Below are 27,032 nucleotides of genomic sequence, written 5' to 3'. Positions count from 1 at the left end.
AGGTATAAATGTGCAAGAGGGGTATAGTATTACCATGATGGGATCATAATGATTTGACAGAAGGTATAGATCTCGGCAGCATCTTCAGAGCTCAAGCTCAATCCTAAGGGAGCCCTCCATCTAACCAAAGTCTGCCAGCAAGAGCCAGACAGGATCAGAGGACAGAGGCTTTTATAGCTTCTCTTTTCTCCATTTATTTATTGGGAGCGGGTGGCTAGACAGGCCTCTCAGCCCACTTAGCATACACCGGGGAGGAGTAGTGAGGGTGATTGAGCAGCTCTTGGGTAAAGTAGAATCCAAGCCTCTCTCCCCACCCCCCTTTTCTCTCTCTCCAACTCTTCTGCACTTGGAGTTGTGAGTTCAGAAGGGATTCCTGGGCAGCAAGATCTCAGATCACACTAGGAAGGCAGCCCAGATCTGTCAGAGGAGATGGGAAGGGAAATTCTGCCACATGGGACATTCCCAAGTGGAAGATTCGTGCCATTATTGATTTCTCCCAGGCTACGTAGGATCCTTTACTGGAAATTAAAGGGGCCACACAAGGTTAACATTCTCAGCTGGTGCATGCATCTACTTACTTCTCTGGAGGTGCGCCAACTTACAGCTGCCAAGAGTGTGTTTAAACATAGCAAAGGCTGTGATCCTAAACACCCATACTAGAAAGGAAATCCCATTCAACTGAATGGGATTTAATTGAGATTGGGCTTCATGTGTCTTACCACTGTTGAAAGAATTATTTTTCAACACCTTTCCTTTGTGCATCTGTTAGAACCGCTTGGAAGTGGTTCTAACAGAGGCAAAGGCTGCCGATGAAAGCTGTGAATCTCTGGAAGGCTTTAAGGAAAATCTTCCAACAGTATCCTAATATGCGGCTGTATGTTTGAATTTGCATTTGGGGTATATTATGAAAACTAAACAGAAGACAGAGCTCTTGATTAAATCACCACTAGTTCCAGGTACTGGCATCTGAAACCCCAGCCAATCAAGACAACAAGAATTCTGGCACTGCCAGTTCCAAATGTTCAGTCAGAAACAAAAATGTGGGTTTACTGGAAAATAAAGAGCTATTAAGACAAAGTTGGGGGACCAAATTACCAACTACCCTGTATTATTTCTCCATCGATCAGGGGTAGACAAACTTTTAGGCCCAGGGACACATTTGGGAATTTGAGAAATTGTCCAGGGCACAAACATAAAATGGTTGCCATGGGTGGGCATGGCTAGTCACAAAGAACAAGTAATCTGCTCAGAGGCATTCATGGGAAATTAAGATAACATCTAGAAGCTCCCACTTCAGTTGAAAGCAAGTCTAACTAACAGTGAGAAAATTTTTAAGTAAAAATGGCAAGGCTCATGTGTCTTGGCAGACACCAAGGAAGGTGCCTAGGGGCACATTATTGCCCACAGACACAACTTACTCCTGCCATAGATGGTTCATATTAAGCCACTGTAAACCCCTCAGAAGAAGAACTACAAAAAACATAATGCATGTATTGGTATCATCATACCAATACATAGAAGCCCACAGATGTATCTAGGCTTTAGAGGAATCACATGGCATTATGAAGGAAAATACTCAGGGGCTGTCTTAACTGGCCTTCCGGGTGCAGGTGAAACCAACAGAGAAATGCCTTCCAATCTTTCATCCTGGGTAGGAGCTTCAGCCTCTGTTCAAAGATCCCAAACAAGTCATAGCTAGTGGACAGGAATTCTGTGTATTTGTAAATTCAACTATATGCAATAGGGGTGTGCGTTCCGCAACAAAAATCCGGGGACCTACAACGGACCTCCAAAATCACGGTGCAGTTAGGGGTGGTTCCAAAACCAATGGAAACCTGCGGGAAAATTAGAAGATGCTTCTAACTATGTCCAGTCAGACAGCAACAGGTAGGTCTTAAAAGTTCAGACTGCTAAGAAGCCCTTCAAAATTTCAAAACAGATTTTAGCTTGTAATAAGGACTAAAGGCTACTTAGAAGTACTGTCTTTATTGCCCTCTAGTGGTGAGATGAGATACAGTACAAAGAAAAAGCAAAAATATACATTGCAAGCTGGTAAATCAGTGCTACAACACTCAACATCCTATATGAACATAGGAAACATATTGAGTCAGACCATTAGTCCACCTAGTCCAGCATGATGACTGGCAGTGGCTCTCCAAGGTCTCAGGCAGTTCCCGGCTCTGTTATCTGAAAGCCTTTCAATGAAGATGCCAAGGTCAGAGCCTGGGGCTTTCTGCATGCAAAGTAGATGTTCTATCATTGAGGTCTCTCCCCCCCCCCCCATTTAACTGTTTAGGTGCCTTCAGACCTTTTGTTTTGTAGCACAACTTGGAAGACTGCATCTGTCCTTTGTAGTGACTGGTGCAGTTCAGAACTGTTATCCGGATCCATAATAGCATTTGGTATAGGCAAGTAGGGGTTTTCAACAAGACAGCAAGGCCTCATTACGTCTACTACCACTTCTCCATTTCCTTCATGATATGCCCCTTACCACTCAGTGTCATGCGCTTCAGCAAAGGCTCAATTTTCAGATATAAAGCAGACAGATGGGAGTTCTCCTGGGGTCTCACCAGCAGAAGGATGAACCTACAATGCACAATGTTTTTTGTGGGGGGGGAGGGTTTGCATTTGCAAAATCTTAATTATTACTAGTGTCTACACCATAAGAAGATGCATCTGCTCCAAATGTGGGAGCAGCTCATGCATCTCCTAACAGGGCAGATGTGCACTCCTCTGGAAGGTGCTTCATGCACAGAAATAATCTAAGGTGTAGCAAAAACCAGGCATAATGCATCAAACAAAGGGGTGTCCTAATCAGCCTCCCATTTAAAACCCTAAACAGTTCTGGATATTTGTACGCTACGAGGCCCCAAGACATTGGAATGGGCAGAACAGAAGAGGACCACAGGGTGTGATTGACTGTGGAAGTTACAGAAGCATAGAATAGAATCAGTGCTGGAAGGGGCCATTTAGGCCATCAAGTCTAACCATCTCATCAGTGCAGGAATCCATTTCGAAGTCACCCTGCCAGATGGTGTCCAGTCTTTGCTTAAATACCTCCGGCGAGAGTTCATCAACTCCCCAGGAAGTTGGTTCCACTGTCTGACTACTCTGACCATTAGTAAGTTTTTCCTGATAATCAACTGAAATCTGCCTTCCTGTAACTTACCCCTGTTATTTCATGTCCTGCAGTCTTGGATGATAGAGAACAGGCTGTGGCCCTATTCTGTGTGTCAACCCTTTAGCTATTTGAAAAGTGTTAATCATATCTCCCCTAAGTCTTCTCTCCTCAAGGCTAAACTTACCCAGTTCCTTCCATCTTTCCTCATAGGAGTTTCTAGTCCCCTAATCATCTTTGTTGCCCTTCTGTTTCTGCTGTCCCAGTGGAATTCAACCCATGCCCCATATTCTTTAGATATATAGGATCCATCATCTCTCAGCACTAGGGAAGTGGAGACTTGGCAACTACAGGCATCATGAAAGGCAGGGAGGGAATTCTTTACGGCCATATTTAGTAAACACTTGTTGCTATCTTACATTCTGCCTTTGCTGTGAATACTTTTGTGGTCTTAATTCAGCTCATTTTCACCAGGAAACTTTCTGAGAGTAGAGATAACAATAAAAAACAGAAATAAATATAAACATAGATAACGGACATCTTGAAACATGCATGAGCAAAGAAACACATCCCCTGCAAGTGAAATGCCTTCACTCTCAGGGAGCCTTCTGCTCAGCCGGGGCTCACAGGGCATGTGAAAGGACACTCTGCAATTTGGCACTGAGGTTGAATGGGTACAAACTGAACATCCTCTGGGTGCATCTTTTCAGAGACCAGCTCCATGCATTTCCAAGCCTGACCCACTCACATTCCAACAAAGTCACTCTTGTTTACATCCTACTTTGTGCTTTCAATTTATACTTTTAAGTCACACCTACACAGTGAGTGTCTACTTAATGAGGTCTTTAAATGTGAATAGATCTTTCTCTTCATAGGTGACTGCTGTTGCTGATAAAATATTAGGTGATAAAAAGATGGTGGATTTGCCTTTTATCCACGCCACATGAACCTACATGTAAGCGCATCCATCTGCAACAAATAAGATTTTCTCATCGCTAGATTAAAAATGCAGGAGGCTGAAGCACCACCTCATCCTGCCCTTCACTTTGGGTCGAGGAAGCATCTGGAAGCTCTTTGGCAGTGAGGTAAGAACATTTGCTTTGCTTCTCCTGAGTTCTTGAGTCCCACAAGGTGATTTATCATACATCTTGTCTTCTTTCACTCAGCCATCGGGCTCGATATGTGGTCCACCCTCTTGGGCTCTTATCTGCCTGGGAAGCATTGTATACTTGAGCCAACCTGGCCTGAATCCTGCCTTGCAAAGTCTGATCGCTAAGCTCAGTGGCAGCAGCCAAGGCCATGAGGAAGTAGCCGGCTGCATCTTGTTCATCCTGAGAATAAAAGGCAAGAGATGAAAGGCAAGGAGTTAGACGCCCGTCTAAGCGAATGCTGATAGCAATGCAGGCCAAAAAAGAAGCAATGCATCCTGCAAGAAAAAGATCATAAAAGAGGACATGCATTTGCATAAAATTAGCACGTGCTAATGTATATCTATAAACAAAAAACCTACGGTTTACAAAACAATGTTAAGGATGTACACTTTTCAACCAAGCACCAAAAAGCGGGGAAATTGGGAGTTAAGGGCCCGCTCCAGGCAAGCCCCCCCTTCACTTACCTTCTCCGGTGGCAGCGGGCCCGGGCTTCAACTGAGCACCCGGGCCCGCAGCCACCGGAGAAGGTAGGGCCCCCCCAGTCCCTCCTGGGCCCGCCGCCACCACACGAACTGTGGTGGCAGCGGCTCCAGGCAAGCCCCCCAACTTCACTTACCTGCTTCTTCGGCGGCGGGCCAGTGGTTGAACTGAGCGCCCTGGCCCCACCGGAAGCAAAGCCGCAACTGCAGACTTGCTTCCGGTTGGAGCCGGGGGCTCAATTTAAACCCGGGCCTGCCACCGACGGAGCAGGTAAGGCACCCCCCGTCCTGCCTGGGCCTGCCGCTGCTGCATGAACTGCGGCGGCAGCGGCTCCAGGCAAGCCCCCCCTCTTCACTTACCTTCTCCGTCGTGGCCAGGCCTGGGGTTGAACTGAGTGCCCTGGTCCACCCGGAAGCTCAATTCAACCCCAGGCCCAGCCACGATGGAGCAGGTAAGAACCCCTCCTCCCATCTGGCCCCTTACCTGGCCCCGCCGCCACCGCTGCACAAACTGCAGTGGCGGCTCCAGGCAAGGCCCCCCCACTTACCTTATCTCTCCCGGCTGAGTGCAGGCCGTGCTGTCCTTACTTCTCCTCCCCTCCCTCTGGGGAATCTGAGGCACATGCGTTGCCTTATCAGATTCCCCATAGGGAAACATAGGAATTTTAAAATATAAATTAAAAATTGATAGAATGGTCTTTTGAAAAAAGAAAGGCCATTCCATCAATGGCAAGGATAGGGCAACGCAATCCTACTAATGGATTGCATGGGAAGGCTCCCAATTTGGAGCCATTAGTGCGCAAAAAAATGGTCGCCAGCCCGGAAGCATTTCTGTGCCAGTTTGGAACAGAGATGCTTCCCCCTTCTGTCACTTAAAAGTGACATAGTGCCCTCAATATTTCACCAATCTTCTTGAAATGCGCAGGGTATGTAAAATCAGCATTTCTTTCTGGCAGTACTCCGTTTCAGAAAGATTGGTGAAATATTTTTCATTTTAGGATGCTAGAATGACCCACCCCCCAATAACTCCTTTTAACATGGTGGAATGCTTTTTTTACTGAGCATCCTTAACACAGGGAACACTGCCGTGTTCCCTGTAATATCTTTGCATAGCTGCACATTTAAAAATTATGGTTATAATTTAAAGAGAAATACAAGAGGTCTCATCAAAGTATGGAATACTTTGACCAAGTGACCTGTGTGCCTGCCTGTTTAGACTGCTGCCTGAGTGCTTACTGTTGATGGACAAGAGTTCTTATAATTCTTTGTCCTTAAACTGGAATTGGACATGGCAGCTCTTCAAACAGAGGATGCCTTCAAAGAGGGGATGGTGCTCTGTGAAAGAGGACACATGGCCACCCTAAGGCATCACCACAAATGAGAGGAACTTACTGGGGCAATGCATGACATCAGCTGACTATAGGCTGTTAGATGATTTAATGGGTTAGTGAAAGTCCTCATTTAAATGCAAGGTCAGACTAAACTTAACACCTGGCCTGGTCCCATCTTTAGCAAGATGCACCACAGCATGGGTCACAAACTCCTGACTCTCACCTTTAATTTGTGCAGGGTCAGATCTCCCAGGCGGCAGTAAACCTTGGAATAATACATGGCTTCCTGAGCACCTTGCAACAGTGGTGAGCGCAGCAACAGCGTCCTCAGGTAGCAGTCCTCAGCCATTTCATACATTTGCAGAAAATAATACACCGTCGCTAGTCGGTGAAAGGCAACCAGTTCTTGCAATTGATCTCCTGGGGGAGAAAAAAGCAACACTGCAGCCTATCCACAAGTCATGAATAAATGAAAGCACAAGTTTGGTGACTCTGAGGACTGCATGAATTCAGGATGCTTCTCAATTTCCTTCCCTCTGAATTCCACCCCCTCCAGATTTCTCAGTTTCTCTGATTTACTTTGCCATGGTCCCAAAGCAGCACCAATGCAATTGTTTTCTGCCATTATTATTATTTTGATTTCTGGAACTTGCAAAGACCACAGTGCATGTACAATATGCTCTTGCTGCCACATATTCCCCCCTCCAGGAAATAAATGTGCACTAGCAATTCTGTGCATTGAAGGATTGTGTGATTTATTTATTTTTAATGGACAGGATCAAGTTGTTATCAATTCAGATTCGACTCCACCTGTCCTAAAAGCTGTTATCGATTCAAACCAATGAAATAAATCCACATCAATTTTACGTCAGGTAGGCTTTCCACCCGTTAAAATAACTGTTGACATTATGGTCCATATTACTAATGCTTTTTTAAAAAGTGTGCAGTTTTTCAATGAACACGGCCAAAAAAGTCAAAAAAAGATGTGGAGCAGACCACCACCCAATCTGTAGCAGTTTCATAAATTAGAACTGGGCAGATCCATCCACTCATCCATAGAAGGAATACATATTGCACCATGCCAACAGCGGCATTGCTAACCCATGTCAAACTGCTGGTGGAGAAGACTACAAGAATAATTGGTATAATTTGGTGGATAGGAACACATATTCTTTTCTTTCAACTAGGGATTTATAGACTATTGGCTGCAACAAAATTAATATAAAGCTAATAATGTTATATTCCATTAACAATGTCTTGCACAATCCTGGTTAAATCATTTCTGGTTGCAATATTTGAAGGCTTCATCTGGGGAAAGATGAACAACGTATTTAGCCATTCTTCCCCAGTGATTGTGTCTCCAGCTTTGAATGATAGAATTCCTTCCTTCTTTCCACTGACAAAAATTAATACAGACATGCTTCTTTTGCTCCCAAATAAGCATGTATACAAATTCTCTTCTTTGGATCTATAGTATAATATTCTGCTCTCACTCTCTTTCTCTCTCTCCATTACTGTCAGTTGATCTGAGCATTTTAAATTTATTTTGGCTTTTGTAACAATGTTTTTTTTTTTTAATTGCTGACCCTGGCACCCACATTGTTATCTTTTCGGCACCAGGTCAAGACTCTTCTGTTCTCCCAGGCATTTAACAGCATTTAACAGCATATGCTAAGTTTTTTAACTGACCCCAGGATAGTTGTTTTTAAATGGATATTGTCTATTTTGTTTGTATTTTATGCTTTTTATGGTTTTAAATTTTGTATATTTCTTTTAATGTTCACTGTTTTTAACTTTTGTAAACCACCCAGAGAGCTTCCGCTATGGGGCAGTATATAAATGTAATAATAATAATAATAATAATAATAATAATAATAATAATAATAATAATACATCCACCATGTGCCTTCCACAATAAGGCTTAGACATTACCATGCCATAAATCCTTCGTCCTTTCCTACCTACATCCACACTGAGCCTGACTGCCAAGGTAGCACATTCCAAAGCATTCTCATAATTCTGGAGTCCAATCTGCAACTCAGTCAGCTTGTTGAATATCCTCAGCTCCGTCTGCATGGCTTTCAGCTTCCTAGCTAGAGGTATAGCTCCTCCCTGGCAAAAAATATGAAGCCATGTTTTCACGTTACTTCATTGTTTCTTACCATGCCACCTCACTGTAGCCACTGTGCTATTCCAGCTGTAAAACAACCCTTCAAAGAGAAAGACAGTCAAGACAAGAGAAATATGCCATTACACTCAGTCTTCCCCTCCTCCCCGTAGATATGTATTTGCTCTCTATGCTTGGTTCTTGCCAAATCATCATTTTCTTACAAGTCGAAGTGAACCCAGCAAGCCTCACAGCTTGCAGGTCTCTTTTTATTTAGTAATGGGCATAAGCACAGCTTCAGTCACTTATTCTGCAGTGTTGCTTGAGCTTCCAGAGCAACCAGAGGCCATTTTGTGATTGTTGTTTTGTAATTGGAACTTCTTCATGTCTACTCAATTCAATTAAACCTTCTGCTACTATAAATACAATGCAGTATGCCTACATTTCTTTTTTAAAAAATGTCTTAAAGAAAAATCCTTACGATAAAATACAAACGCAACTGAGACTACAGTTGAATTAATCAGTGTGTTTTTTATACATTCCACCCTTTCAAAAATGTGACTATCAAAAATTGTCTTTAATCTGGGTAGCTCTATCTGTTTTACGTAGCTATTATGAGGCCCTGCAATGGTTCAGCAGAATATTTTTGCCTACCTTCCCAAACTGAAGTACAATCTTCTGCTTTAAGCCAACAGTGAATAAGAACAGGATAGTAATACAAAGCAATATTGGGTAAGCTATTCCAGCTTCAGGCATTGGCTTTAGACACACACACGCACACACAAAATATCACACAAAACAAGACCATAGGGCCAAATCAAATCCTAATGAAAATAACCAGAGAACAATAACTCTGGGACATCCTTATAATGACCCACTCACATGGTTCACACCAATGTTGAATTCTGGGTTGTCATGATACGCAAAACAAGCTGTGTTAACAAGCCAATCACGAACAATCCAAAAGAGAACTCATGGTTTGTTGTTGGGTTGTGAACTCTAGGTTGTTTAAACCATGGATTGCCAATATGTTTGAAACCAGAATCGTGGGTTGCTTATGGGTCATTTCACCAGACTACAGAGGCAGTGGGCATGAGTGGTAAAAGAAACAAAAAACAGCCACCCTACATGCCAGTACTACTGGCATGTAGGGACCTGGGATATGGGAAAGGGGGGGAGGGAGTGAAGGAAGGTGAAAGAAACAACCCAAGGATTCAGAAAACAAATTAGTTTGTTCAACTGTCTACCAACTGTCTACCAACTGTGTGAGCCAGGTCTCTATATTTCTATAAACCCAAGCTAGCCTGAAATCCCAACCCCCCTCCATTTTTCCAAGACCATTTCATTCCCCATATGAAAAAGAGAGAGAGAGAGAGAGAGAGAGAGAGAGAGAGAGAGAGAGAGAGAGAGAGAGAGAGAGTTATTTAGCAATTTTCAGGGAAAGGGTTTTTTAAAAGTTTTTTTTAATCTCTTAACTTTAAATAAGAGGTTACCCCACCCCACCCCACCCCACCCTTTTTTCTGTTTTTTTAACAAATAAAAAGCACCTTCCCACCACTTCAAGCAGAGCAGCCAAGCCACCTCTTGACACAGTGGCAAGAGTTATTTCATTTTAAAAGAAAGAAGAGAAGAGACAGAATCCTCGGTTATCTCTATTAATAGGTAAGGAATGACCGCTCTAACAATCTCTCCACTTACCCCAAATGGGAGAAAACCTCTGGGCAGGACTACTAAAAACCTGTGGGTAGCCCTAGGAGGTGTGCAGCAGCAGCAAAACAGAAAGCTCCCCACTTTTTGCTATAGCAGCTGGCAGCAATAACATGATCAGCCATCCTACGACTATGTGAGGGAACAACTTCAGGGGTCTGTAAAGCCTGGGATTTCCTGTTTCAAATTCCCACCCAGTGCATCAGCTGGTTGGCAGAAAAAGACTAGATTTCCCAGTTTAAGAAGCTTTAAAAATGGAAGGGATAAGGATGATGCAATGCCCATATCAAATTATTAGCCCATATATTTCCAGTTTCTGGTGAGAAACACTAGAAATATTTCTGGGAGGGGTCTTGAATTTCACTGTGTGTGTGTGTCGGCCTACACAAACTACCGCCAACCTTTGGTGATCTATCTGGATGGGAGCCAGATTTCAGGTACGCCTGTCCTCAGCCTACAACCTCAGTGTGTAGGTTGCATCACTAGAGCAGGGTTATGGATTTTGCCCACAATCACAGCCTCACACTAATATGTACCCTACATTTCCTTCCTCCACTTTGGTATAATCTCTTCCAATCTGTTATTTATTATTATCAAACATTATCACTATTATATCAATTTATTTACTGCTTGTCATATCTAAAGGTATCTCTCGGCAGTGTAAAAAAATCAGAGATAAAAATGCATAAAAATACAAAAACTCATTAGTTAAAATGTATAAAAAATGCCAAGAATACTCATGTGAAATCTTGATATGAAATTCTGCCTGGGTATAGACATTAATGCCAATTTTTGTTGTGGTCGGTACCCTGTAATATTCCACTGCTCGTTGCCTGTTGTGGATTCCATTGAAAAAGACATCACCAGCCTCTTCATACAGTTCCATGGCCAGGTGCAGCTCCTTAAGTTTCAGTGGCATCTGTATGGCTGCCTGGAAAAGGAATAAGAGCTTTGGCAATATCATCACACAAAAATAATGTCTGGTATGACTAAAAGCTATGACTAAATGATGACAGAACTGGCCCTTCAGCATTAGGGATGTGCACAGTTTTCATATTTGCTCATAATGGGCACTATCCAACACTGCCGCTCCATTTACACTAATATATATCTCTAGCATAAGCAACTTCTAGTGGTACGCCAATAGCGTCAGCTAATGTGACAAGTTTTCCAAGAAAAGCTGTCACATTAGCTGATGCTATTGGCGTACCACTAGAAGTTGCTTACTAATGGTACATAGGGGTATTCAATTTTTGTATAATCTAGTCTGTCTGTGTTTCATGAATTGTCGGTTGGCTTTCATTCCATCAGCAGAATCAGATTTTTCAAATTTCCTGAATTTGCACAAATTAGCATTTGCGCAAATTCATATTTACACAAATCCCCTCATCCATCCAATGTGCATTTTCATGCTTTAGCCTATTGATGCAATGCACATTTTCTGCTGGTGGTTGTTTTTTTTAAAAAAAAATCATATTTTTCTATGACTAAATTTGTGTAAAATTCCAGAAAGTTAAAAAACACACACCAAAAAGACCAGTCTGCATAACTGCAGAATCTGTGCAACTCAGGAAAAGCTTGTTTGCTGTGGAATCCATGGGCCAAATTAATAGAAAACTGAACTCAATTGATTCCTTTGCAGTACTTCAATCGAGTAAACGGATTAGCAATGTTGCAGACAGCCCAATAATTAAAAGATGAGTTATGAATTCAACTTGGACTTCTATTCAGATGCATACATATTAACATCCTTACACAATAATTGAGACTAGAAATCAGAACAAACACAAGAACAAACAAAAGGACCCTAAATATGATAAATAGAACTGTATACAAATTGATGATTATTGATTCTATATTATCAGGGATGTAAGAATGCCTATATATGTAAACATATGCACAAATTCATTCACGTTATACAATATGTATTAAGTGAACATAAAAGTAAATAGTCAACACACACTGAAATATAATACCAGTTTGCATTGAAATATAACAGCAATTACATAAATACGAGGCTTATAATACATACACTGAAATATCTTATACAGGTCATGGAGCCAGTTGAGGGCTCCTCTCTTTTGTGTTAAACTCATTTTCTTCCTGTGAGACTAGAAATCTGCATGGTTGCTACTGGACACTTCAGATCAGAGCCTGGATTTCTATTTCTAAGCAAGAAGACTTCTTCAAAGCGGTAACCCTTGTGATTAGGGAGGAAAAAGGGAGCCTTATATTTGCTAAAGGTTAAAAGAAAACCCAACAACAACACTGCATAGACTTGATGCCTTCTCCATTGATCAAGTCCCACGATCTCACTTCACGATACTCAGTCCTTCTCCTTCTGTGATTTGACATTGCTCTAATTCACTTCTGTTTAACCCCTCCTTCCCTTCTAGCACTCAAATCCCTGACTCGCACTCACAAACCCATGTTACAAAGATTCATTTGTAGCATGGATCTGGGAGCGTGGGTCAGGAATTTGAGTGCTAGAAGGGAAGGGGGGGTTGAACAGAAGTGAATTAGATCAGTGGGTGTCAAATTACGGAAGGAGGACTGAGTGCCATGAAGTGAGATAGTGCAGTCACAAATACGTAGACAAATGAGGAAAATTTATTTATAATTTCTCAATTTAAGATTATCACAGTACTCAGCTAATGAGCTTTCAAGTCATGGAATTTGAGGTTTTGGCACCACATTTTAAGAACGTTTATCAGTGTGCCAAGGGTACTTGGAAATTTCCTGCACAAGTAAAGCTCTGAACACAAATCTGTATACGAGTGCAGTATACCAGAATGATGTCTCCCTTCCAGCTAAGATCTATTCAGTATCTATCAACTGGAGGGAAATTTACTGCCACTGCTGGTACAACTTCTATTACTAGACATGGACTCCAACTCAGCACCCAGTGTGTGCCAGACACTCTTCAGGATGTAAGTGAAAAATCATTTTTCCAAATATGCTAAGAAAATGATCCCCACCCCCACCCCAGCAGTTAGGAGTTTTCTATTTATCAGTGACTGGAGCCTCATCTTTGCAATATTCTTTCACAAACTGGTTAGGCAATCGTTGGACACAAGTGGCCCTCTTGTTTTGACCCTACCTGCAAATACATTTCCACGAGTTCATCCTCTTGCATTTGATAGTAGAGCCTCCCAGCCTGTAGCCAGGCCTGTGCTGCTTTGACTGTTTCCTCCAAGTCAATGAAGATTCTCAGACTCTGCTTGGTACAGTCCAGGGCCTGTTTCAAGGATCTGCAGGGTTCACAGGTGCTCCATTACTACAAAGAAACTGAGGGAGCTCATGCATGAAGTTAAATCAAAACATTCTTTTCTGACCAGGGATGCAAACCTTCCCTTGCACCCCAGTCTGCTTAGTCCTAGGGTGCTTCCAGGACTCCTAGGGTTCAGGAACATAAGAAGTTGCCTTATATGGAGTCAGACCCTTGATCCATCTACTGTCAGCGTTGACTGGCAGGGTTTCAGGCAGGAATTCTCCCAGTCCTACCTGAAGATAGGTTGCAGCTTTTGCAAAATACAATGGTCTCATCTGGATGTACCCCCTACACTTAGACGGAATGATCCCCTTTTAACTAGATCCAAACTCTCTCAACGTTAGGCTCTCCTACTCCCTGCACAGAAGACCAGTCCACATTTTGCCACAATAAATAGGCTCTACAGGAGACAAAGGTGCAGGAATGAAACTCAGTTTAATGTGCAGCCAGACAACGGCACGTAATATGTGACACATGAAACACATCACACCAATGGGATCTGCTATGCCTTTGTTGTGGCAAATGGATAAACACATCGGATGAATACACAAAGGTCCTGGGGACAAAGAAGGCACTCTGCACATGGTGGGAACGGTATGCTCTAGGGTTGTGCAGAAGATAATAGCTTGGATTTACTTTTATTTTCATTTTACAAATTAAGTTCTCATTTTAAATTTAATTGTAGTTTTCTGCTGTGCTTTAAGGGAATAACTGCAGGTTGTCTCCATGATACTTCTTCACCTCATCTATGCCATAATAAATGTTGTTAAGTCTTTAAGGTGCCACAATTCTTCATTGTCTTTGGTGCAGCAGACTAACATGGTGAGCCCTCTGGAAAGATCTCAGTGGCTGCTGATAGTTCGGTGACTTGCATTCATAAGAAAAATGTCTGGCAAGCAGTAGGCGTGGCATAGAGAGACACTATCACCAGTCAACTGGAGGGCAATCATCCCAAATTCAGACAGGATCAACATGCAGGCAGCATCAGCATGAATTCACAATGGCCAGTCTCTTCTGCAAGGAGGCAGCACTAGCATGAGGTCACAATGGTCAGTTTCTGACCTTCAAGGAGGCAGCATCAGTATGAGGTCACAATGGCCTGGTTGGCAACACCAGCCTAAGGTCAGAATATCCACTCCCTCTCCTTCAAGCAGGCATCGGCATGGAGGCACCTTGGTCTCTCTTCCTCTCTCACAGAAACAGACAGCAGCCCATGTCTTATGAAGACATAGAATTCTCTCTCACACACACACTGGGGCAACTGGAACCAGGATCATGTGGATACACCTATTTTTCATTGAGGAGGGGGGACTATGCAATAGTACGTAAGTAAAGTTTCTTTCTTTTTATTCAAGTGGACAGCAATGTGTGGGCATAGAGGGCCACCAGTCTCTCTCTCTCTCTCTCTCTCTCTCTCTCTCTCTCTCTCTCTCTCCTTTAAATGGGCAGCAGTGCTGAGAAGCCCCAGACAAGGGTAGGAGAAGGGTCAGCTGGCAGGCACTCCAGCTATTATGGGAGTCCTACTTATGAGTGCTTCCATTGAAAGAGGAAGAGATAAGCAAGCTGGGCACAAAAATATTGGCAGGGTTGCAAATATAACTGGGCAACAAGTTGAGGAGTCTGCCAGAGCTTTGTGAAGTTTGAGAGGCCAACTGGCAGGCTGTAGATGGGTAGAAAGTTAGCACTCATGGGCATGATGCCCAGATACTATTCAGCTTTAAACAAAACAAACACCTGTAGTTTGCAGAAGCACAAAAGGTAGTTTCCACATCCCACTGCAAGTAGAATCTACATCCCACTGCAGGTAGAATTTATATCCCACTGCAGGTAGAATCTACATCCCACGCCAATGGATTAGCCAGCTCTGGGCCTATTTATAGTTCTTCTAAAAATGTGGCCAGCATTCTTTTACACTATGACGAAAGAGCAGTGACCATGTCCCAAGTTACAGGGAAATCCACACCTTCCCCAGTTTCCCCAGCATGGTAAGCAAAAGAGCCACAGGATCTGTGTATCGATGTCAGATACAGGCAAATGCCTGACATTATGTGCTTTTGCAGAACTGTGTGTGTTTGATACAGTGGGGCAAGAGGGGGTAACACAGACTGTGACAATGCCTATCCCAGATTCTAGTTCTTATTCCTACTAGGATTGAGCATTGATTTAGTGCTATGTGCCGAACACTACACAGAAGAGACATAGATCCTTCACAGGAGGCTTAAGGTCTACACAAAACAGATAAAAGTGAAGGAAGAGGACAAGATCTGAATCAAGGTTGTTGGGAAAGTGAGGATTAACTGGCAGGTGAATACACAGAAGAGGTTATGCTGGGTTTTTATATGCACAGTTCCTTCCATTGTGCATCCCAATTTCTCCAGTGTAACCTGCACTTTTGAACAATACTCCCCACAGGACAGGCACCTGCTCCTTACATTCCTTCCCTCTGAACTCACTTGGGTCTTGCATAGGAAGAATGGTATCAAGATTCCTGAGCAACCACAACTAGAGTTGCAGGGAGAACAGTAGCAATTTGCAAGCACCAAATGGAGGGCTGCATTTAAAAAACTGAACTGCATATTAGGGATGTGCTCCGCTTCTAATCGGACCGGCGAATTAGAAGCGGAGCGGGGGGCTTCGCCTGCCCTTAAGGCGGAGGCGAAGAGGATTGGGGGGCCGGCGGAGCGTGGCGAAGAGGATCGAGGTGAAGGCGGATCCTTCGCCTCGATCCGGAGCTCCGCTGGAAAGATAAGTGGGGTTTACCGGGCCCTGCCGCTGTTGCTGTCGCCCATGCGGCGACAGCGGCAGGGCCCAGTAACCCCCCCCCGCCCTCCTCTCCCTTACCTGCCTCCGTCCGCGGTCCGTCAGCATCTTCAATTGAGCCAGCGGTTCAACCAGGAAGTTGAAACCAGGAAGTTGAAACCAGGAAGTTTCACGCTTGCGGCCCAGACTTCCTGGTTGAACCGCGGGCTCAATTGAAGACACCGACAGACCGCGGACGGAGGCAGGTAAGGCCCCCCTCCCCCTTGGTCCCTTACCGGGCTCTGCCGCCATCGCCGCACGGGCGGCAGGGCCCGGTAAACCTCCCGCCCTCCTCTCCTGGCTTTACCTGGCGCCACTCCCCTCCACTGCGGAGCTCCGATTCAGAGCCGGAGCTCTGCAGCGAAGAGGAGCGGAGTATGGGCGGAGCGGTGCGGAGCGGGCCGATCCGAAATTTTCGGATCGGCCCGCGGGGCGGAGCGGGGGGTCCGTGCACACCCCTACTGCATATGTACTTGCTAGGCACCAGGACAGCCCCCCCGCATAATTTGCTACCTGCACCAAATGTCAATAGGTTCCTTTCCTCTTAGGCATTTGTTTATTACAGCATTTCTATACTGTCCTTCAACATCAGTTTTCAGGGCATTTTAGAAAACTGGGCGGGAGGGAGAGAAGAAGAGTGAACCTTCATGGGGAGAGAGTACCAAGATGGAGCTGCCAAATGAAAATATCCACTCTAGTTGCTACCTGCTATGGATGGAGCACCTGGAGGACAGCACTGGGAGATGACATGGGCACATGGGCAGGTTGCTATGGGAGCAGGCACCCTTCCGATACCTGAATGCTAAGCCATGTAGGGCTTTGTAGGTAAGCACCAACACCTTGGAACGGAACTCAGAAACCGACCAGAAGCCAATCTGGTTTCACTCATTTATTTCACATATTCATCTCTCTTCTCTTTCCTTCAAGGAGCTCAAGGCAGCATCACTTTTAATTCATTTTTCATGAAGATAAAAATCTCCCATTTGTACTAAACCTGTTGTTTTTATGCTTTTACATTTCTGTATATTTGTTTTTAATGTTCATTGTTTTTAACTTTTGTAAACTGCCCAGAGAGCTTTGGCTATTGGGCGGTATATAAATGTAATAAATAAATAAATAAATCCTCGTTTGTAACTCAAGAGCTCCGCAAGAGTACACATGTTCATCCAGAGGAAGGCAATGGGGCAGTTATACAACTAAGCAGTGCACTGGAATATCTCACTGCTCTGTTTGTTGTTTATATGTTTTGTTTGTTTGTTTGTCTGGCTGATTGGCCTTAAAGCAAATGAATTCCAGCTGTTGTTTTCACTCAGGGACTGAGGCACCACTGTTAATCTTGAACAACGGGGCTCACACGACAGGCGTCTGCTTCTGACATTCCTTCCCTCTGAGGTCACTCTGACCTTGCACACGAAGGTTACCATCCAGAGTACTGAGCAACCACAACTACTACTGCAGGCAGGGCAGTGGCAACTTGCAAGTATTAAATGGACAGTTGCATTTAAAAAATAATACTGGACCAAACACTTGATGTATCACCTTTCCTGGCATGAACCTACCCACATACTATGATCATCATCTGAGGCCCTCTTTCAGGTGCCTCCTCTGAGGAAGGTTCAGAGGTTGGCAACAAGGGAGAGGGCCTTCTTGGTGGTGCCCCCCCCCAGCTGTGGAATGCTGTCCCCACTGAGATCCACCTAGCACCAACACTGTCATCCTTTTGGCACCAGACTTTCTTCTACACCCAGGCGTATGATAGGGCTTTTTAAATGGTCCTTGTTATCTTTATTGTTGGGAGATTTAAATTGTTTTTATATTACAGTTTCTATTGTATTTTTAAGGTTTTAATCTTTTGTAAACTGCCCAGAGAGCTTTGGCTATTGAGCGATATAGAAATATAATCAACAATAATAATAATAATAATAATAATAATAATAATAATAATAATAATAATAATCAACAACAACCACCACAGTGCACCTCTGAATTTAATTTGCCACTTGCATCAGAAGCCAAAATTAGACTAAAGGCACCAGCATGTGCCAACTAAGACTTTCTTCTTATGAAGGATGGTCATCGCCCACACTGCCTCCAAAGAGCTCAGGACAGCTTTGCCATCTCTTCAGATTTTAACAACAGCTGACCCCATGGAAAGTGGAGACCTCTAACATTTTCTATCATGTTTGTCTCTGCAGCAGTTCCTATTCTTGAAGAGACAAGCCACTTTTGAAAGCAAGGAATAGTTTGACACTTCAGCAGTAGGAACCACTTCGGCAAAACCAACATGAAATCTCTGGTCATGTGTACAGTTCTTTCCTGCACATACATGCTGCTTCTTTGGATCCTGGCTACTGATTGTAGTTACTATTGCCTGCTTTGAGCATCTGGGGGGCTACGGCCGGTAACAAATAAACAAATTAACAAACGGTGCTATTCTGTGCTGAGGTGCCACATTGAAGGCATGTAAAAACACACATCTCACCTGCAATGGCAGACATTTTGCATCTGAAGCAAAAAGACAAAATTATATCACACTTCTTTTAAAACAAACAAACAAACAAACAATGAGTGCACTGTACATATTTTCTTCTTTTCTCTCTGTACTCAGAATACATCTATCCAGTCAGTGATCACTTCCTGCATCTGACAATGTCAGCTCTGTCCCAGGAATATTTCTGCCACAAAGATTACAAGTGTCAGTCTTTAAGGTGCCAGAGCTGTTACTCTTTGTCAATTTTTTTTCAAAAGACCAACATGGTTACCCCTCTGGAATTTGTCATGTGTTTTTTTAAATGACACACATAGGTTTTCAAAGAAGTGGTATTATTATTATTATTATTATTATTATTATTATTATTGATTTCACTACAGTATTCCATACTGCTTTTCCAAACATTTAAAACAATTTACATAAAAAGGCAATTCAAACACATACCTCAAAGATTTTAAATGTATATTGATACTTTCTGAAGCAAACACATGGTTTATTTTAGGACCCATTGTACAGTGCATTGTGGGTAGTGTAGCACATGCCATGTGGTTCTAGATTTAACAGGGACATTTTAGGATTTCATATATAAAATGTGATTGTTTTTCACAGGAAAAAATACGTTAGAAGTTAAAATAATTGAAACTGTTTGGCACCAACAAAACCCAATGATGTTTTTTAAAATTTCAGAAATGTCTCATTTGCCTGTAGGGCTTATCATTTTTCCAAAGTTTAATACTGAGCATGGCACTCACCTGCTTGTATGTAAACTCTGGTAGAGCTGGCTGAGAACCTGCAGGACTTGTCCTTCCATTTCTCTGTCCTGGAGTTGCTGAGCTAGGAGAACTTGGTGTTCATGATAGATAATGCAGGCTCCAGTATTTGGATGCACTTTGCTATAAAAATGGCAGAGGGACTCAGTGACACGAAGCTGACCTGTATGGTATGGGGTAGGATGCATGATTTATTTTTTATTGATTTTTAAAGGTCAAGCAAGTAGCAAAGAACACACACACCGCATTTCCTCAACCCACATCCCCATAAGCCAGCTACTCACCCAGCACACTGTGTGTCTTCAAGGCAATTGCCAAAGCCAGCTCATAAAACAGTTTGCTCTCTTCAGTCTTGTGCCGCTCTACCTGGGACTGGGCCAACCACAGCAGAACCTGCACCAGCTCCATCTGTGCATCATCACTGCCCTGGAGTTCAAAATACAACCTAACAGCCTGGAGAAAGTAATATTCTGCAAGGCGGTTTGCCCTGCAAGAGACAGCCAGGCACCCAAAGTTGGACAAGGCAATGGCTTGGTTCCGCCTGTTGCCCGTCTCCCGGGCTTTATTCAAGGCCCATAAGTAGTTCTCTGTGGCCTTCTGCACCTGCCCTTCTCCTTTAAGAGCAATGGCCAAAAGGTTGTGAACAACTCCGTCCTGTGTAACACTGTCCGTCTGTCGCAGAGAGCGCAGGAGGCATAACATGATCTCTGCTGCTTTTTTGGGCTCGCCGCTCAAAGCATACATCCAGCCCAAGGAAAGGGAGGATTCAAAAGCTTCCTCCTCACCCATGGCTTTGCCAAGGGCAATGGCTCTGTTGGAGTAATGCACAGCTCCCTGTAATATGCCATGCGTGAGGTACATCTTGGATAAAACTGCACACAGGGTTCTCTCTGTGGACACGGTTCCATTTTCATGGGAGAAGGCCAAGGCAGAGCTTAAATAAAGGCAAGCCAGAGCAGGGATGCTGCTGCTTTTCTCTTGGGTGTTGAGGAGCTTAGAGGCATTTGCAAGGATGAATCCTGCTCTCCAAATAGGAGTCAGTGTCCCCTTGGTGTTGCTGGGGGAGAAGAGCCTGGCAGACGCCAACGCAATGCGTGGCAAGTACTTCTTGTCATACAGGTAAGACAGGATAGGCAATGTATCTAAGGAGGGTGGACTGGAGTTCTGGCTGGATAAGCTGACACACAGGAACTGCAGGCGTTCTGCAAAAGGCAGGACCTCATCATACTTGCCCAGCTGCAAGAAGAGCCTGACAACAAGGAAGCAGGCCCGAGCTTCTAAAGTAGTGTTGCCAACAGTGATGGCTTCTCTCAGAATGTATATCATGACCTCCAGCTCATTTTCAGAACTGAAGCAGTGGCCAGGCAGGCAGGCCAAAAAGGCCATCCCTTTACCAATCATAGATAAGAACTTCTGCTTCATCTTCTGCTTCAGGTAAATGGCCGCAAGGTTTGTGTGCAACGAGGCAAGCAGGGGCAGGTCTTCAAACCCCCTGTCCATCATGCTCATGGCTTCCTCAAAATAGACTCGTGCTTGGGAGAACTTGGCCTTCTTGACACAGAGACGGCCCAAAAGAAAGCATATCCGGATGTGAGCCCAAGCAAGGTGGCCCCTCTTGGCCCAATTCCTGGATGTCTCTAGGTATAGGACTAGCTCCTCCTCACTGGAGAAGCCATAGAAGGTGGAACTGAGGAAGGAAAAAGAGAGGTCATAGAGACTCTGGAAATGGGCCACATAGCCATCTTGGTTGAGGAAAGTCAATATAGGATCAAACACATCAGAATCTTCCATGTGCCCAGCATTCAGGTCCACAAAGAACTTGGGGTCATCAAAGTCATCTGGTTCTGGCAGAAGTAAGTGTTCCAGGGTAGAAGGTGAAGATTCACTCAGTGGACTAGACTGTTCGGAATCACTAGGAGTGGGCAAACTACTGCTAGACTGCTTCCCCCAACCCTCAAACATCCAGCCATCCTTAAGTCCCTGTACAACTGCATCTGAAAGAGACAGATAAGCCACAAGGAGGTATTTCCCCTCAAAGTAATACATTTCGGGGGGGGGGAACCCCCAGGATCCCATTTTCCCCATCATCCATACTCACCTGACGACATTCGTGGGTACATTGCCACAGGTTCAAAGCCATCTGTGGGACCAAGAGAAAGGCGGGGGAAGAAGGTCATACCTCAAATCCTGCAGTGCTAACAAAGTCTTCTGGCGGCTCAGCCACAAGACACTGGATAGGATAAGGAGTATGGCTTAAACTTGGAAGAGCTGCTCCAAGGAGGAAAGACAAGAGCAGAAGAGAACCACAAGGAAGCACTGTGGCAAGTAAGGTGAAGGAAGAGTGAATTAGAACACCCTGTTTGTTTCCCAAAGTCTGGTAGGGATGTTTAAGAATTTAATTTTTACTTGCAAAACATGCAAGCATGCCCTGTTCGAAACTCCAAACGTGAGCACAAGCACGAGTCCACAGAAAATAAACGTAAATTATCAAACACGTGCTCACAGCCATCTTGTTCCTGATTCCCAGTTAGATTTGCGCAAATTTCCTTATATGTGCAATTTTCTTCAACTCCATTTTAGTCTATGGAGGAAAGTTGAACAAATTAAGATATTTACAAAATTTGGGGAAACTTGCATAAACCTCCCATTCAGTCACAGCTTGATTTGCACAAGTTACCTGTTCATGGAGGGCAAGCAGCAATTGCGAATGCGAATGGGAATCGGGCACGAGTTGAAGGGCAATTGAACATGAGGTTTGTGCAAGTTTCCCCAAATCTAGCTCATTTACCTATCCCTAAAATCTGATTCTGAATTTTGATAAATGTAATACTTTCTGTATCGTTTAGATCATTTGACCATCTGTCTAAGTAACAAAGAACAATAATAAGTAAAAAAGTAACTAAGTAAGTAATAGTAGCAGAGAGAGCAATCCTATGGTCCCTTGGAGAGTATCCCAGGGACCATAGGATTGTTCAGAGTCTCCCTCCCGAGGGTGTAGGAAGGCCAGAGAGTAGAGCATTGTGCTAGTAAAAGAACGTGGACATCCAGGGGGTGGGGAGGGGGGGTTCTCACCAAGCCTGTAGACGGAGGTGATATCTGTCTGTGCCCATTCACTGAGAAGATTACTGTAATGTGTCTCACTGCCATTGCATGGCACTTGGAGAAAGGAGGTGACTTCTTCTTCACTGAAAAATATTGAGCTCTTTCTCCTGTATTGGAGATGAAACATGGAAAAGAGCCAAATAGTGTTGTAGATCCGTAATATTTCAACAGCCTATATAGCAGTTCCTTGCTCTGAAGTGGAAGTACAGCACCATTAAACTCCACCAATGAGGTTTTTGCAAGCAGTGAATGCCTGGCATTCCCAGGCAAATCCAGGTTGCCCTCTGACAGACAGCAGAACGGCATCTCAGAGAACTAGCAAGGTGCCTGGATGAGGTGGGAAACTATTTTCCTGCATTTTGGAAACATGGGGCAGATTCAAACACACACACACTCTAGAGTCCATTCAAGAGCCTCCTCTGTGGCAGTGAGGACAGCCAAGAAATCTTAATTGCGCATCACCTCTGCATCTAAGCAGAGCCATCGTCTGGATACTATTTAAATTGTTAAAGGACTTTTACATCCTAGCCCATGGCAACACATTCAGGATAGTTTCCCAAATATTTGCCAACACTCAAGAGAAACTGTTAGCACAAGCCAAAGAACACTACAGTAAATATACTATAATTTATTTGTTGTCATTTATTGTAATTGGTTAATTATTGTATCAGTTAAGATAACTAATAAAAACATTAGAAGGGTGTGGGGGGTTTTTTTAGAGTAGAAGGGGCATTTACAGTGCAATCCTATGCAGGTTTATTCATAAGTACATCTCATTGTATTCATTGGAGCTTACTCCCTAGGAAGTGTGTTTAGGGTTTTACTGCAAGACTGCAATTCTATGTATGTCCCACTGAATTAAATGGAGCTTACTTACAAATAAGTGGGCATGCGATCTCAGTTGTAATAATTTAGGCTGCAATTCCATCCTCACTTACCTGGGAGTAAGCCCCACTGAATCCAGTGTGTCTTATTTCTAAGTAGACATGTATAAGATTGTATAAGATCAATACCCATGACTTTCATTATCCACTTAAACTGAAAGGAAATTATCATTCTAACGGAAATCTTCCCAGAGTATATAAGCAATATTATAGTTTGGAGAGAGACAACAGTGGCACCTTGTGGTCACCACGATTTCACACATACCTCTACACACATACATTCAAAAGTTCTTTTCACACAGGAGGCATAAATAAAACCAGTTACTAGCACAAATGTAAATCTGTACTGGCTGGCTGGGATATACACTTAACTCATCTTCTCAATTACCTCCTGCATCAACATTCATGTATGATATGACACAAAACCACAATGGGTGTATTATGGAAGGATTCTAGAGAGCCCATAGGGAAACAGCAGTTACAAAGAGCAGGGGATACCTTAATTATGCAAACATTAACATATCGTGCATATGGCCAGCCAGGCAGTTGATGATGAAGTCTACATTTCTTTACATTTGATCTCCCTTACAGAGCAATCCTAAGATGCTGGTGGAAAAAAATCCATGGTGGATGAATCTCCACTTCCTGCACCTTGCTCCATTGCACATGCCAGGGCAGAAGGTGGGGCCCTTACTCCCCCTTTTTTTCTTTGTTTGTGTATCCTGTAAAAATTCCCCTCCCAATGAGTAGAATCCAATCAGACACTAGCACTAATGTAACTTAGGTTGCGCTAGCATAAAAGACCTCTAGGGCAACACCAATAGTATTCGCTGGCACAACAGGTTTTCCAGGGAATCCTATCACACCAGCTAAGGCTATTCACATTGCACTAGAAGTCTCTTACACCACTGCAATGTAAATTATGTTAGCATTGGTGTCTGACTGAATACTGCCCATTGCCTACAATAGGAGGGAAATTGACAATACCAGCTCCAAAGTATTGTCTTTCCCATTCGGGGGACATACGGAGGGAATGGGGACCTTTGGATCCAGTAGATGCAACTCCCTAGACAATTCCCGTTTTCTTCCCAAGTGCCATCATAGCACCAATGGTAAAGGAGCAAGGTTGGCGGTTTCCACTGCTGCAAGGAGGTCTCTGCCAGCAGACCTCCTCCTCTGTTTGTGGACTCCCCTGTCCATGGCTGGAGAAAAAGGCCAAAATATCCTATCAGCCCTGGGACAGCCTGCCAGGGACCCTAGGACTACAATCTAACTCGCATATCAAGATGACTCAAGTATCTCTAAGTTAAAGCAGACTAAATATCAACACATTTTATGTGTGGATGCAGGATAGCTGAGGAACACTATGGTTAGGTGTTTGTGTTTTGTAGTGTTTGCCTTCTTTTATATAAGAACATTTTATATTAATTCCTACTTGTTTTCCATTGGCTGGCTGGATAGGGGCCTATGTATTGTTAATTTCATAAAAGTGGTAGGCTTGTTCTATTCCGCCCCCACCCCCGTTTTCTCAGTGTATCATAGTCACCAATATCAAATCCTGCTTAAAAGTTTACATATCATCAATAAAAGCAATGTTTTAAAAAGCACAAGAGATTCAGTTATGCTTCTTAGGTTGCATTCCTATGCAGACTTACCTGGGAGTAAGCTCCACTGAATACAATGGCACTCACTTCTGAGTAAACACACATAGGATTGCACTGTTGATGTCACACATGACAGTTCCCTAAGACAGCTGTCAGCCTCTCATATTTTTCTGAACACCTATCAGGGATAAAGAAAAACTACAAAGATGGAACAAACCAATTGCTTCGAGCATCTTCTTTAAAGATCTTGTAGTCCCTACACTAAATCCATTATCCAAAATCTGCCTTGATATAGCCTATAGTGCAGGGGTGGGCAACCTGTGGCCCTCCAGATGTTTGGGCCTACAGTTTGCATCAGTCCTTGTGGACATAGCCAAAGGAACATGAGAAGCTGTGTTATATGAAGTCAGACCATTGGTCCACTAGGGCAGCATTGCCAACACCGCCTGGGAGCAACTCTCCAGGATTTCAGGCAAGGTTCTTTCATAGCCCTACCTGGAGATGCTGAGGACTGAACCCAGGACCTTTTGCATGTAATGCAGGTGCTCTACCACTGACTGTGGCTCCTGCCCTCTCCAGGAACTGTAGGCCAAAACATCTAGAAGGCCACAAGTTGTCCACCACTGCTGTAGAACATCTGTTGTCAATCCCTGCCAATAGAAATTCCTAGGCCACATATGTGCTAGTTAAATCTGCACTGAAAAAAAGAGATCTCAGACCTATTACCACTTTTATAGACCTCTGGCCAGAATATAAACTACCTGAAATTGATTGAATTGACTTAACTGCAGGAAGTGCTGATGACCAACTAAGCTTGTTTCCCCCTTGTAAACTGGCTATCCTCCCTGATGTACAGCAACATTTGCTCTGTCCCCCCCTTTTTTTTTTGTCATGCTAAGTCTTCAGACTCACGACCTTACAAGTCACACAAACAAAGGTTGTTGCAATTGAAGTACCCCATCTTCAGCTACTTTATGTTTTTCTTCTATTACTGAACAGGCACCCTCCAGCAAACGATGTAACATTCACCACAGTATAAACCATTTCTGACAGCTTTGCATGTGGTCTACATGCAACCACCAACAATTTGGTCTTGATCTCTACTTCAAGGGCTTCCCTACCCAACCAACCACCCATCCATTGCATGGGTACCTAACACTTACGTTGGTTCATAAGTCTCAGGATGTACACATTTGGTTTGGACAAAGCCTATTGTCCCGCTGGTCATGGATTTCCCTATAAACCATTGAAGGCCTGGAATGAGAAAGCCAATGATCTCAAGCCTGTCTCCTTTGCAGAAACTCAATTCGTCCCATCCGCTCCCTCTGTGATCCTCAGTGGCTGTGCACCTCCCTTGGCCTGAAGGACAAAATGAAAGCTTCAGCATACAGAACAATTGAGCCATTCTCTCTTGGAAGCACAGTAGCCAGTGGCAAGGAAGGGCATACTTATGATCTGAGCATGAAAACAAGGACCCTTTGTTTCTCATAACATTTTTGCTTTCTCCTGCAGCTTAGGTTTCACCTGAAACCACAGCCTGTTCTTCTTAATGTCAAACAGCTGGCTGGGTGGAATGTTCACCTGTTTCTATTTCCAGGATGAAAGCAGCATGAGTGGGGGGAGATGTAATTCCCCCTCAATAAGCCAAACCACTGAAAAGATACACCCTTTCTTGTGCCGGTTTGCTGCCTTTGTACCCCAATCAGCTACTTTGGTACCATTTCCCCACCTCTTGGTTAGCCTTTTTTTCTGCATGGAGTGCTTCTAGTCAATTAGGTATCACATGATAAATGTGATGATGTCATGACACGAAGCCAATCAGATTTGCCTATATGCTGATGTCACTAAGGGCAAACGATGCTAATTTAGAGTGAAAGGAAGGCTATCTGGACCGGTCACATTTGATGTCAATAGCCAACCAGGAACTGGGGGACAAATGAAATCTATTCAAGGCAACGCTGAGCACTCGCTAGTTTTTTAGTGATTTGAGAAAAATCTCTGAAAGCAGGTAGCAGTTTTGATGCTGATGAAATGTTCATGAATCCTCCCTTTTCCTTTTTTTTTGGGGTGTGTGTGTGTCTTCATTAAGAAGGGCAAATGTGTCTTTCTTTCCAAGAACCCCTAGTACAGCCAATAGCGAATGCCTTCTCAGAAGAACAGAGATTTAATGGGCCCGGGGGGGGGGGGCTTTTCTCATTACCTTTTAATAACTAAGCAT

At 43.7% G+C, this 27,032-nt stretch overlaps 1 protein-coding gene across 4 annotated transcripts in view; it reads right to left on the bottom strand.

Annotated features, from left to right (window-relative positions):
* Nucleotides 1–1,987: 1,987 nt before the first annotated feature.
* Nucleotides 1,988–27,032, bottom strand: part of SH3TC2 (SH3 domain and tetratricopeptide repeats 2) — a 55,169-nt gene continuing 30,124 nt past the window's right edge. For 3 of the 4 annotated variants that reach the window (XM_063120597.1, XM_063120598.1, XM_063120596.1), the window contains 10 exons: nt 25,978–26,173; nt 22,297–22,433; nt 21,323–21,364; nt 19,509–21,218; nt 19,207–19,387; nt 12,994–13,144; nt 10,702–10,824; nt 8,041–8,191; nt 6,303–6,499; nt 1,988–4,449 (listed from right to left, as the gene is read on the bottom strand). In XM_063120597.1, coding sequence (XP_062976667.1) covers nt 4,258–4,449; nt 6,303–6,499; nt 8,041–8,191; nt 10,702–10,824; nt 12,994–13,144; nt 19,207–19,387; nt 19,509–21,218; nt 21,323–21,364; nt 22,297–22,433; nt 25,978–26,173 — 3,080 coding nt within the window. In that variant the 3' untranslated portion in view covers nt 1,988–4,257. Of the gene's footprint in view, nt 4,450–6,302; nt 6,500–8,040; nt 8,192–10,701; nt 10,825–12,993; nt 13,145–19,206; nt 19,388–19,508; nt 21,219–21,322; nt 21,365–22,296; nt 22,434–25,977; nt 26,174–27,032 lie in introns of those variants that run through there. The other variant, XM_063120599.1, reaches the window with a different exon arrangement.

Source organism: Elgaria multicarinata, chromosome 3, assembly GCF_023053635.1.
Source record: "Elgaria multicarinata webbii isolate HBS135686 ecotype San Diego chromosome 3, rElgMul1.1.pri, whole genome shotgun sequence".
NCBI classification, from domain to species: domain Eukaryota; kingdom Metazoa; phylum Chordata; class Lepidosauria; order Squamata; family Anguidae; genus Elgaria; species Elgaria multicarinata.
The sequence above is the reverse complement of the archived record's forward strand: the minus strand, read 5'-3'. Positions and strand labels throughout refer to the sequence as shown.